The 14,334-nt window shown below is 41.3% G+C and overlaps 1 protein-coding gene across 1 annotated transcript; it reads left to right on the forward strand.

The window, feature by feature from the left end:
• Positions 1 to 2,013: 2,013 nt before the first annotated feature.
• CCL28 (C-C motif chemokine ligand 28) lies at positions 2,014 to 13,327 on the forward strand. The gene is made up of 3 exons (XM_061469440.1): positions 2,014 to 2,272; positions 11,218 to 11,344; positions 12,151 to 13,327. Exons 1-3 carry the CDS (start codon positions 2,209 to 2,211, stop codon positions 12,305 to 12,307), a joined length of 348 nt encoding a protein of 115 aa, XP_061325424.1. The 5' UTR covers positions 2,014 to 2,208; the 3' UTR covers positions 12,308 to 13,327.
• Positions 13,328 to 14,334: the final 1,007 nt, after the last annotated feature.

A 14,334-nucleotide genomic window follows, 5' to 3' on the forward strand; every position in this document is an offset into this window, starting at 1 on the left:
TGTCTGACACAATCATAGCTCCTTGCTGCACTTTCCCATTGAAGTAAATAGACATTTACTGTATTTCGGACCTATAAATGGCACCATGAACTCTGAGGAAGTATTAAGATGTAAAACTTCAGTGCAAACCGATTAGTGTGACTGGTTTTATTTAAGTAAGTTTTATTTGGTATACTGTAGTTTGTTGCCAGCAGCAGAGAAATGAATACCTGTAGATATCTGTATTTATTCTGTGTTTCTGAGAACACAGCATGTGTGTGTGTGCCTGAGCAACCACCTGGAAACACTTCAGACTTGTCGTTGCAGGATCCAGTCTTAACAGCCACGGAGTGCTTTGGTTCTTCCCCTCTTCCCATTGCTGCTGCAGCTCTCCACGTGTTACCTTGGTGAGACTTTTGTAATCTGTGTCAGGCCTTTAAAACTGTATGTGATGATCCCCTGTGCAGCATTTGTCAGAAAAGACTAGTTAATTATCTTCAAGGATACAAAGCAACCCATTTTGCAGTGTCAAGTAGACACTGGCATACAAAGTCTAATACTGACTGAAGCTCTTTCTGTAATATGTTACTCCAGTAACACCTGCCTCGCTATTTCTTGTTCCTCTTCATGCTATGTTGAAAGATATTCATGCTGCTGATAGTCTTGTCCTTATCTAAGTGTGTGTTAATAAAGGTGTTGTGAGCTGTCTTAGCTTTGTCCGTGATGGTTTAGCTTTTGTAACACAGATTTGTTCACTGTAATTAAATGGCAACAATGAATCACCTTGTTGATTTCAACGTAAATGACTTCCCTGAAATCATACTGTACAGCACACATCATTATCTACTCTCTTTCTCCCCTTAACAGTAGACTTTCATTTGAAAGTGTAGTACTCTGCATTTGCCCCATTCTCTTATCCTGGTAGATAACAGTATCAAGCAGAAACCAAGAGCTATGAAACAAAATTGTGATAGCCATAAAGTGTGATTGCACTATATTAATTTGTTATTAAATGGAATTGCAAAACTGCTGTTGAGACAGCGTGAGTGTGGATTAAAGTCCCTGAGGTTAGCAATATCTTCTGTCTTGTGTTCTGGAAATGTAGGATGGTGAGAATGGCTTGTAGTGAGCCAGAGCAAGGATGAGCTGGGTTAAACAGTTTAGCAGCTCTACAGACTGATTATTCTAGTTCAGCACTGGAAGAGGTCAGAGCAGACAGCCCGCACTGCAGTGGCAGATATGGCAACTGCTTGCTACCCATAGAGCCTCAACTCAGACTGAGACTGCACAGTAATATTTTGGGGGTTTCGGAGATTTGAATCAGTGACTTAAGTCAAGTGTAACAGGAAATTTGAGGAGTTATTTTCCCCAGAAACAGCTTTCCCCATCACCTGTGTGCGTCAGAAAGAGTGCTACTCACAGAAGCATTACAGGAATCATCAGCCTTCAAATAGGCATCCTTTATTTTTAACCCACTGAAAGCTACTTGTTTGTTCAGATTGAGTGTTCCTCTGCGATCACAGGAAGCTATTGAAATGAGCTGCAGAGACGGGATTCAGGAAGAAAATGGAGGGAGACATAGTAGTTGCAGATACACTAGCTGCAGTTTTCTCCAGCTGTTTTTCACCAAAAGCATTGCACACTCTTTCATGAACAACAGGCCTGCTGTATTAAAGTGTGTAAGATGTGCTAAATAACATGGCCCTTGCTCACACAGGCTGAAAATGCATGGGTCAGATGCAAAGATAGTGCAAGGCTACGATCATCTTGAAGTTGAGCCTGTTCATGCTACAGCAGGTCTGGCTAACGATGTTGCATGTTTAGCTCTCTTGGATATGATTCCTAATAGGAGAACGGCTTTATTCTTCTACCTTAGTCCTGCAAATATTTGTTTCTGGAGTATTTCTACCCTCAGCATTTCTACTGTTGAAGAGCCGCATCAGTGAGGAGGGCTGGGCGGACTCAACCATACGGCACTACAACCTGGTGGTACTGGGTGAAAAATACCCTATTCTCCCATTGGACAAAGCACTTCACCATGCACCAGAGGTGAGTGGAGGAGCCCTCTGAAGTCCATAGTGCCACACGGGACAGAGCCGACATCGAGCTGCTGCTCAGGGTGGGGCTTTGAGTCACATTCATCCCCAGCAGCCAGGAGGTAGGGTCAGGCACCAGCTCCTTCAGCACATTGTCTGCACTGTGGCTCTGCTCCCGCAGCTCCTAGGAGGAATGGATGTGAACTTGCTCACAGTTCTGGCTGTTCTGGCAGTCGCGGTTACTCAGACGTCTGAGAGTAAGTACAACTGCACTGTGTCTACTTCTGTGCTTCAAACTCCTTAAAGTAAACGAATAAAAGGACACAAAGCGTGTCTACCTGGAATTGTGTCTGCTTGAGCTTTTGCAGCTCTCCATGGGACAATACACAATAGTTCAGAGGTCTGTGCTCGGAGGATTTACAAAGTGAAATCCGGCTGTCTTAAACAATTGGCATTTGTTTCAGAGGAGTCAAGGTTTCACCTGAGCATTTCCTCAATATTTCTACAATAGATAGGGTGGCTTTATGATTCTGTAAAATGGCTTAAACAAGGAAAAGCCAAGTGGGCTTATCTGTCATAGCAAACATTATCAAGAACATCATAGCTGAGCAATTTTAACTTCTGAAGGTATAGGACCTTTAAAGCAGTGATTTCCTGAGGTAACACCTAATAAAATGTCACTATTTGTTTAAGGGGATCTCTGTAGTTCACCTGAAAGTTCCTCCTTTCCAAGCTTCTCAAGACGAAGTATGAGAAATCACTTGCTCAAGACGAAGTATAAGAAATCACTTGCTCTTTCACTTCAAAGTGAAATCGCCTCGGATGGCAAAGATTTCAGAAAACTTTTAATGACACGTAACTGATTTCTCCCAGCAGAAAAGCAGGTTTGCATGCTCTGTGTTTGGTGCAGCATGTCTCAAGGATTCAGAAGATCTGCATTTTCACTGAAATTAAAAAAATTAAACTTGATTAGCCAGTGCTGTGCTTGAAGTCTTAGCTCTTCCTTGTAAATTTCTACTGTAAAATAAGCTGTGTTCACAGAGAAGACAATTCAAATTCCAGAGCACTTCAGCCTTAGAGTTTTCCCTTTCTCAAGCTCCACTGGCTTCAGTAGGAGTAGGAATTGTGGAGTTCTTTGAGGATTTAGACTACATTCAGGCAAAATCTGCCTTAAAACTCTGTCCTGTTAAAATGGCCACTGCACCTGCTGGCATGGGAAGGCTCTGCAGGAGCTCTTCTATTAGATTTATGATCTGGCCACTCAGCAGCATCTTGCACAATAAGACTGGCATGTACATGCACAGGTCAAAGTAAAGGTTCTCATAGAACACATTCTTTTATACTGAACCATTTGGCACAGGGGAAATACCTTCACCACCTAACTTTCCTCATGCAAACATGCTCCATACTTAGCGACAATATTCAAACAGCAGAACCCACAATAAAAATGGGGAGAACCAAAATGTGGGTATCTGGGTACAGGTACATTGTACCCTCATCTGAACTAGATTTAGGGTTAACCGTAATTAGGCTTCTTAGGCTGGCCATTATGCATCCATTTATTTCAGCTTCACAGTACACATAATACAAGCAAGATTTGGGCTGCTACATGCAAACTTGCAAACTTTGCTTGAGGATATGAATTGGTAGCCTCTGGCAGAGGCCAGGAAAGCTGTCTAGCAGCCATAATTACACCCAGCCACATTCAGGAACATGACCCTGACAGGCAGAGCCAGAAAAGAGATCTAGGTTGTTCTGTAGGGTGTAAAGGAGAATTTTTCCCCCTGTAATATAATTCAAAAGAAGTTTTTGCAATTTCACTTTAACCCCCCCCCCCGTTAATCTTCCGTCATCCCGTCTCAGTGCCAGGGATTTAGAGAGCCATCTCTCCTGCAGTGAGGTGGGCAGCACTGCATGGCAGAATAATGCAGCAGGTCAGGCAAGGGGACCTATTTCAAAGGTGGTTGGTTTGAATCTCAGTGTGAGAAGACTCCTACATGCATTTCATCTTGAAGACAGGAAAAGAGAAACTTGATAATTCTTGTACAGTAAAGCATCCAAACCAAGTGGTGAATGCTACAGGGTAGGAATAACAACTAAATAAGACTGTCTGGGTCTTCCCAAAGGAGTTAGATAATTATCATGGCCAAGTTATTCCAGTAATGCTGGTCTGGTCAGAGTAAGAGTGATCTGTGCAGTGTGGGAGATGGGTTCCCTCTCATCAAATTGTATTGTTTCATTAAAAAAGCCAGATGTATGTTCATATGACAGCTTCTTTTTGCATCTTAATGTGCAGGTCATTATGTGGTTTGGTTTTGCAAGGGACAGTGGAAATTTCACCTTCTGGAATGGCACTGGATATTAGTGTTTGTTTGACCACATCAATATTACAACTCTGCTTTGCCAGTTTTCAGCCTCCCTTTCCTAGATGCTTTGTAGTCCAGAGCATCCAGGATGTTGTATGGGGACAGCCAGCTTGCAAACTGATAGAGATTTGATGGACAAAGACCCATTTGAAATCATGACCTATATGACAGACCCATCTGTCTACCTATAGTCAGCCTTCCACCCTTGAAAATGTCTATATTAGCAGCAGTTGTCATAGCAGAATGAGAAAAGCATCACTGTATTACTTCATTTGTGTTTATTCTTGGTCATAAAATTGTATGGTATGATTTATATAGTTATATATAACAATTGATGCTTTATTTATTGTTGGTTCCACCACTTCAGCAAGCATAGCTTAGAATCCCGTCTATCTTTTCTTTATCTCTGTCTCAGAATTATGCTTTAACTGTATTACCATGCACCCAAAATAGTAGGATGCATTAGAGCATTTTTCAGCAGTTTACTTCCCTTCTCATCTCCAGCTATTAAGCAACCTCCTTGCTTTTACAGAGTACAGCTATGTTACATTTGCCAAGGATTCTAGCATCCTGCTTTGTTCACCTGCCAATCTGGATCAGAGCCTTCTGCCTAATCAAATACTGACTTGCTTTAAGTTAAGATGAAAAGGCCTGATTTGAGATACTGAACTCCTAAAATAGCATCAAGTTTGGTTTAGATGAGAGGAACATTTTTCTGGCAGCTTCGTGCACAAAGGAATACTAAATTATCTGCCTTAGAGTAGTTAATATAAAGTGTGGGTGTTGTGACAGTAAGTTTCCTTCCAAGGACAGAACCTGAATGCTATTCATATACCTACAACACCAGATTAAGAGCTCAGACTTTACTGAAATGGCTGTATTGAGACCAGAGCATTTAAATACGTATCATGTTCTGACTAAGCAAGATATTCATCCGATTAATCAACTTTTTCCAGATGTACAAAACCTACTCTGTAACCACAAAAGAATTCCAGCAGAAAACACTAATCCCTGCTGTTAATAGTCCCAGGTGGGCCAACATTGTACAAGAGGTGCAGATTTGCATCGGTTCATTGTGAACCTGAGGCATGCTATCAGCAGGTCTCACATTTCAGCATAAGAAGTTCCTCAGGTTTATGGATCTCACTGTGCAAGAGAAGCTGTCCCAGACCACACAGTATGTTGGGAGAACCCATTCTGCTTAAGAACTATATGTATCTTTGCTGGGATCCCTTAGTCTGTGTAAGTGCAAGAACTATCTTTTGGAGGAGTTTTGTTACACATGCATTTTGTTACACAGCATGGCCTTTTGCGCAGCAGTGCATAGGTCACATCCAGTTCACAAAGGTCACCTAAGGGCCCTGCCAGCAGTACTGACAGTCTTTTCTATGCTGCCAGCAGCATTCAGGAGGGACCACCAAGGACCTGCTCAAAGCACTAACTGCTGGAGTGAAACCTGCCAGGAAAAGAGCTGCACAAGCCCTCCCTAAGACAGCTGTGTTGGTTCTGGAGCAGAGAGAAATCAGGGTCCAAAAATGCCTTTCCCACTGTTCTCACCTAATGACCAGCTTTCCCTACCGTGTTTAGTCAAAAGAGGCCAAAATAAAAACAGAGCTAAGAGCAAGCACAAGGGTGGGAACATTATGGCACTATCACTCACCATTTATTTCCATGTGGCTTCACCTCCTCTTGTTTCTCCATCTGCCCACCCTTCATGAGGTGAAGACCTGCCCTGCCATGTTAGATTTTCTGCAGAAGAGTCTGGCTGAAACAATGGCTGCTCTTTCTCTTTGCCAGTGGTCTGCCCTACCCATACTGACAGAGCAACCCAGTCCTACCTGCCTAAAAGCTGCAGCCAGGGAGCAGCAGAAGAGAGACCAGCTACTCCTACTGTATGCCATAGGAGGGCTCTTTATCAGGCACTACAGTTTCCCTAAATGAGTAGGCAAATCTAAGAATATCAGCTCAAAACTGAAGAAAGAGGGGAATGTTCTTTGTTGCCCCAGAAACTGAGCAGGCAGCAACAATTGCTTTTCACATTTCTTGGCTGCACCCCAGATGATAAGGCCTTCCTCAGCGGTTTAGTCTGTGGCTCTCGAGTTTGAGAATGATGACAAAAAAAGAGCAAACCAAAAAGGATGAGAAAAGTTTCTATGGACTAACTTTAGCCAGGTAGCAGACAGCAAATGGAAACAAGAAACTTGACAATCAAAGAGACTTGATACGATCAGCAGAAGCTTAAAGACAGGTAAAATGAACAGTACCCATGGAGTCTCACAGACTTTAGGGACTCTTTTCCATTTAGGAGCAACATTTTACTGAAAGAGCTTCTAACAGGTCTAGCCGAATGCAGGTGAAAACAAACCACTGTAGGAAGTTTAAGTTAAGTCCCTGGCTAGTTGCTTGACCAACTAGCAGCATTTCAAAATAATTCAGAATTTCATGGATGTTTTTCCTTTTTTAAAGAAAAAATCAGGTTGTCTTTTTTTTTTCCAAATCTGCTAAACAATTTATTCTCAGTAGAAAGGCAAAGCTTTCTCTTCTTTCCACTCCTTTTGAAATTGATAAAGCTGTATAAAGCATGCCAAATGAACCCAGCATAATGAAAAGATCAGCACTATTGTATTCCACAAAATGCATGCATCTGAAAAGGAGGTCTTTTCTAAGCATCCTTAGAGAGAAAGTGGGGTGAGTGAAGGTATTTTTCCAATTAATATCTCACTTGCCCCCCATAAAGGTACTTTATTTGCTCCAGTAGACTTTTCTGCAAGATTGAAGATGGCATTTCAAGATATGGAACACAACATTTAAAAACCAATATGTCTTCCCCTGGTGAGAGTTCCCACGGAAGAAATACCAAACCAGATAATACCACCTGCTGAAGTAATGACAGGGCAATCCCTGAGTGGACCTGTCTCAAGGCCCATCAGTGAGCTTGTCAGTCCTTTCAGCAGCTCCATTAGCTTTCTGGTTAAAGATGCTCAGTGTCAGACAACAGGTCTAAATGATTCTGGGTAAGCAGCTGTGGATTTCTGATTGTGCCACTGAGCCATAGAGACAAATGAAATGCGCAGCACTGAAAAAAAACTCTTTGACTGATAAATAGCATTCAAAAGGCCATGCAAAGATCCTTGTGAAAAACCACAGTTCTTTGCTCTTAGCCATGGTTTAGACCAATGATTACTAATAAACCTGATCTAATTGCTGAAAACACAGAAGACAGAGTATTGGGTTGTGCTGAAATCATTAGCTTTGCTTATTGTCTCATGGTTTCTTTTCACTTGTAGGATTAGCATGCAGTTACAGCAATAATGGACTGCGCAAAGGAGCTGCTGGATGACTCAGTGCTCCAGGAGAGCAGCATGCCCTCCCCTGGGGCTCTGAGGAAATACAGGAATTCCTTGGCTCCTGCCATGGTCCCGCTTCACGCTCACAGTTTAAAAAAAAACAAAAAAACAAAAAAACCAAAACAAAACAACAACAAATTTTTTTTTAAAACTGATCTCCATGTAAAAAGGTAACAGTTACCACAAGTGCCTCTGTCAGCACAAGGCTGCCGATGACATTTTCATGCTGTCTGATGAAAAGATCCTGATGCCATGTATTCATCTGTGATTCAAAGATAACTGATTCTTATTTTCCACACGGTAGCTGCACTTCCCTGCACAGAACAACAACAACATTATTTAAAAGTGACAGCTTCTTCTTGATCAGAAATTAGTGCAGATCAAAATTTCTCAAGACAAGCACCCATACACCTATGAAAGCAAGACAGCATCCCTTGTCTCTGAGGCACACATCTCAAATAAAAGTTACTAACAGCTTCTCGATCTCCGTAAGAAATGCTTTGCCTCTTTGGACAAGAACATAAGCACTACCTCATTCGCATTTCATATAAAATTTCAGTCTGCTTTCTGTTAGTGTATTCACCAGTCTCCCATGCAATCTGTTGCATGCCCTCATGTCCAGAGGCACAGCTTTTGCAATAGCTGCATAAATTAGATGTGAGTGGCCTCATGTTCCAGTTCAAAGATGACTGAGCATCAGGTAGTTGAATGCACTCTAAAACTGTTATTCTAGTTATGTGAGTGATACATAAAGGTGCAATTGCAAAGAAGATTCTGAAAGATGCAATTCCTGTTGGCTAAATTCCCTGCAAAAGGGCAGTCACACAAGTGGTAAGTGTGATACAAGCCCACTCAAGAACTGTATCAAGAATTTTGCTTTATTTTCCTTATATGAGTTTTTGCATACTTTTCCTCACAAAGCTATAAAAGTACCTCAATGTTAATTTCATAACTTTCAGTTATACAGTGTATAAATTATAACATAGTGCTATATACTAGATGATCTTTGAAGGTCCCTTCCAATCCAAACTATGCTATGATTCTATATAGTGATATGTATTGCACTATAAAGTGATGTACAGATGGTTCAGATCTGAAGATTGAAGAAAGTGATGTGTTTAAGTACTTAAAGTGGGATGAGGGCAAGAGATTGTGGGCAGGCACTGGGCAAACCAGGTAAGGAAGAGTTCAGGAGACAGCTGCCTCATCCTAAGACCTTCTGTAATATCCAGCCATTCCACAGGAGGGTGGCAGTGGTTGCCTTGTCAAGTATTTAGGTTCATTTATACCTCAAGGAAGCACAGGGCTAGACCTCTCCAAAAAGCACAACCATCAACCTCAGATAAAGTTCAAGCTATCAGATAATTACCCTTCCTTGAGTTTTTATACCACAGAATCCTGCCAGGAGTTGATGGCAACAGTAGAAGTACATATATCAGTGTTACCAGTGCTGTCTTGAGTCCTCAGAAAAAATTAAACTTAGTGGCACTCAGTGAGCGGAATTCCTGTCTACAAACACCAATTAACTGGCTTCACAAACAATATGTTGTTGAAGAGAGAAAAGCAAGGGGCAACAGGGAAATACTGCAGGTAACAATTAATTAATCCTTCTGCACAATATGATTATTTACAGCCCTCCTTTTGGTTTGCTGAAGAGGCAACTGCTAGCTCAGCTGCTTTCCTTCACCCTCTCTTCCAGCTGCACAGTCCCAGGGCTGTGCCACCAATCCCAATGGTACAAAAGCTCCCTGCAAGCTGCAGCTGACTGGTGCTCAGTGACTCCTGCTGTATTGCTGGCTCAACCAGCATCTGCTATCCCAGTGCTCAGCAAGCACCCTCGCAAAGAACAGAGCACTCAGTCTTCTTACAGGAAAATTTTTACACAGACTTCTCGTCTCCTGCTTACAGGAACTGAAATTGATTCTCCTGCTTCTTTTTATGTTGCTCTATGATTTCTGTGCTCCAAGACCAAATGATTACTTAAGGAACAGCACAATTTACGGGCTAGGAAAAAAAAAATAAAAAAATGTCAAAGCAAAGAGGAAGGAGGCTTTCTCCCTACTTTTCCCAGATGAGTTCACAGACAAGAACAAACACTGGAGTCCTTGCTGTGCTTGGTTTGATTCTGAGACCCTCACATCCTTGGTAAATCCCTGAGCCACATAGCTTTGCTTGTCCTTGAGCTGATGGATGGAACCCTTTTAGAAAGCCTGTTTCTGTGATAGAGCAGAAGAAAATTGAACACCAAAATGTTAGTATTTTTCATCCAAAAAATTGTGAGTTATGATCTGCCTTTTAAGGTTCAGTGTTTTTTTATTTTCAATATGCCATTAGCAAGCAGGAAAAAATCTGCAGGAGGTCATTCTCTAGTGAAGATACATTCAGCCATGGCAGCTCTTGGGACAAAAGAAAACACAAAACCCAGCAACAGCATTAATAATCTCAATCCATAATCATCCTGATTCAACCTCACAAGGCAGAGCTTTTAAATTAAGCTCCTGTCACTTCCTGTGTAATTAATGTTGCTATTATTTTTATTTTACTGTAACAAGCCTTTAATATGTGTGCACAAGGAGAGGTGGAGGAAGCTGCTCTTTAGACAACAAAAACATTCAACTGTTTTGTGGGAAAAGGTGATGAATAAAGCCAGGCAGCACTATCTGCTGTGGGCCAGTAAGAAAAGGAAGAAGAAACCTGTTTGGTTTGCCTGTTTGGTTCACAGAATCATGAGGGCCTGATAATGAGGGAAAATGAACAAATTCATAACTCACCTGGCCACAGAATGGCTGCTTGCCTCACTAAATGGCGTTCTCTATGCTGAGCACATTACCAAAGGATGTGAGCAGGGGACAACAGTCACAGGGTCAGTGGAGGTGATCCTTCCCCTCCATTCAGCAGTAGTGAGGCCATATCTGGAGAGCTGGGTCCAGTTCTGGGCTCCTCAGTACAAGACAGACACGGACTCACTGGAGACAGTCCAGTGAAAGGCCACAAAGATGATGAAGGGGCTGGAGCATTTTGCATGTGAGGAAAGGCTGAGAGAGCTGAGACAGTCCAGCCTGGAGAAGAGGCTCCAGGGAGTTCTCATCAAGGTGGTGTAACCATCATTCCCACACCTGATGGGACTGAAAGAAGGTGCCAGGCTCTCTGCAGTAGTGCCCAGTGACAATGGCAATGGGCACAAATTAAAACACATTAAACAATCTGAACACAAGAAATTACTTTTTGTCTGTTTTTTTTTTTGCTGTGAGGGCAGTCGAACACTGGAGCAGGTTGTACAGGTATCTTGTGGAATCTCCTTCCCTGGAGATATTCAGAAAGCATCTGGACAAGCAGCTGCATGTGGGCATGCTTAAGCAGGAGAGGCTGGACCAGATGACCTCCAGAGGCCCCTTCCAACCTCAACCATCCTTTGATTTTGTGAAGTACAGCTATGACTTCTCCCCTTCATATCTTTGTTGTTTCTAACATTGTTGTTACTGTTTTTAGCTTTGTTTCCTGGGGCCTTTAACTGTTGCACGAAAATTTCAGATGAAATTCCCAAAGCGATTCTCCGAAGAGTGGAGAGGTTTGAAATCCAGAAAGCTGATGGCCTGTGCCACCTAGAAGCTGTTATGTAAGAGACGTTTTGGGTCCTTCACTGTGTAACGAGTATTGTTTACTTAAAACCTATTAGGTGCCATTTAAGTGAGCAGAACCTTAGAATGCTAACAGAAATTCAAGAAAAAAAAGATTTAGGATTTTGTGTGGTTTCAGAACTCTCCTTCCTTACGCTGTTTAAACTTCTGATTGCTAAAACTGAATTTCCTTTCACTAAGAATATTGATCATTATCCAGCCTGCACTAACTTTGACACTTGCTTTATTTTCAGAACTGAAGAATGACTCATGTACCTTAAGACTTCTTTTGAACTACTGATCAATCAACTACTGATTCTCTACAAGCCTTGCCTAAATTCATTAAATCTTCTTTACTTTTGTACATCCACATTTCTTTCCTTTTTTTTTTTTTTGGCTAGTACTGTTTGGGGATAAATGGGTAAATTTTAAAGAAATCCTGAATATTTTTTATTTCTAGATATTTTAATTATTATTATAATAAGAATAATTATGTGGTCTACTTATTTATTGGCCATAGAAATGTACTATTTTGCACTGTGGTTCTTTTCAGACCCACTGAAGTAGTAAAGCTTTTTTCAGATTTTGGAAGACAAGTGTAATCGTACAAACTTTACACCCTAGCTTTTACAATCAGACAAAAGTGACTAGCCATAGTATAAAATATAATTTATGATTAACAAATTCTAGCTTTGTGGTCTTCATAGGTGAGTGATAAGTATGATCATCTTTTAAATGTTCGGGAGTTAAAAATTTTTCTTTGAAATTTTTCTTTGAAACTAACAGCCATTTTTTGCTCTGGCAGTCTCTACATAGAAGGCAGAAAGTTTTGTGTGAGCCCACGGATTAGAAAAGCTAAAAAATGGATGAAGAAGAATAAGCACAGGACTCCCAGAAAGAAACTCCATGGTAGAAAGCAGAGAAGAATCAGAATTATTAAAAGAAAAGGGAAGAAACAATAACAAGATAAAGCAAGCTCCATGATGAAGATACCTATGGCATATGGCATTTTGAACGTAGATACCAGACTTTGTCAATGATGGATGATTGTAGCATTAAAATGACTGTTCAAGTACCTAAGTGCTAGAGAAAACAGTGGCAGAAAACATCACCTGTACGTAAGAATAACGCTGCTCAGATTACCAGTGAGATGACAAGATGTTCCTGACAACGCCTTGTAGCAAGCATTCCCTGTATTTAAATTCAGACCTAAATCCTCCTCTCTCCCACCCTGTTTTCACGACAATCTCCCCTGTAATTTCTATTTTAACATGCCAGTATGCAGTTCCTCCTCATTGATCCATTTTCCCAGTACTGTTCTTGGTCCTTCTTTGTCTGCAATCACCTTTGTCGCCTGTTTTGTTTCTATTCTTCCAGTCATTCTTTTATTTCTTCTTAAAATTTTACAGATAGCTTTCCAGATACTAGTTTTGTTTAACTGGCCAAAACCATGTATCTTTTACCTGTTCCAAACAATCTCTGCTCTTGGCTGTTAATATCATGAAATATAATTTCAGTGATAATAACCAAGCTTGTTTATCGAGCCCAAAGTGTGGCATCTGGAGCTATGCAACAAAGATAATCTCTACTGACTTTGTTTTTTCAATTACCTGTTCAAACTTCAGATGGGTCCTTCCTACCCTCTTTGCTGAATTTCTAGTAACTAGCATTGAAAATTGCACATATCTGTCAAAGCCTTTCTTTGTAGACTAATTGTGATGCTGGTCTGACTAATGACTAGTGACTATGCCACACCATAACCTCCCACCCACTGCTCTGCACTGCCTTCTCCTGTGTGACACAGTCTCCAGTTCCCTTGCTCCTTCCTTGGAAAATTCAAACTAATTTACTATTTCTGCAAAACCACCTCAGTCAAAAGCACTTTTCCTCAGAGGCATGCGTGGGAAGTAGCAAATGAGGGAAAAGAAGGGTTTCAAAAAGAGTGAATGCCACAGAATGCATACTTTAAATATTTACTTAGCTAGCAAAAAATACTCAGTATACAGCATAATTCTGTTCTTCATCCTTTTCCCCTGCTAATTACTGTTTGTTCCCATTCACTGCATTTGACTTAGATTAGCTCCTCAGAGTTGTCTCTTGGGTTTGTTCGGTAATTGTTATGTCTAACCACATACTGCAAATATGGGAGAAAGCATGGCAGATGACAGTAGACAGAAGCAGCCACTTTTAGTTCCCTAAATAAAATAAAGATGAACATCTGTACAAGGCAACTACAGAACAGGTAGCATACTCCCACAGATGCACATCTGATGAAAAGAAGTGACTCCTTTCAAAACAGGTATGAAAAAACAAGAAATTATCTTCCCTGATGAGCCAATATCCTCCTAACATCTCTATCATCTAATTCCTCTTCCAGTTTCTAGGGAATATTGTGTACACCATTGTACATTGTACCACATGCCAACATACACTATTGTTTATGCTGGCATTTCTACATCCTCTTCCTGCTGAAATGACATGCAGGAAGCTTTCTGCCAGGAGCAGGAGCTGGAATTGCTCTCTCTGACTCTGAATACGCACAGAGTATCTTCTTCCTGAATGCCATGATCAGCATGCTGGGGAGGCAGAGGATGGACCCTGGATGATGCAAGCTGAAATGGCACACGTACGCCACCATTCCATCTGCACTCTGATGCTGCACTGTCTGGACACCATATGGATATAGTGAATGAGTGTTAGACAGAATCCAACCCTCCTGTGCCCAGGCCATCAGAGAGCCAAGAATGCTAGATTGCTAAAATATATAACACTACCCTATCTACATCTTACTGTTTCTGATAGTTCTATTTATTGTTTTCCTCATGCTCTGCTCCTGATTCCTGATTTTACCTTCACACTTCCCTCTTGAATCACAAGTTTCTAGGTGGGTCCGTGATGGCATCTCAGCTCCTCATAGCCTTCCCATCAATGCAACCAGTAACCTTTTGAGTGTATACAGTGTACCCGAAGTAAAGTATAGAGTGTACCC

Source organism: Pezoporus flaviventris, unplaced genomic scaffold (assembly GCF_033815535.1).
Source record: "Pezoporus flaviventris isolate CSIRO_AGI_PZ_B2104156 unplaced genomic scaffold, CSIRO_AGI_Pfla_v1 ptg000057l, whole genome shotgun sequence".
Lineage (NCBI taxonomy): Eukaryota > Metazoa > Chordata > Aves > Psittaciformes > Psittacidae > Pezoporus > Pezoporus flaviventris.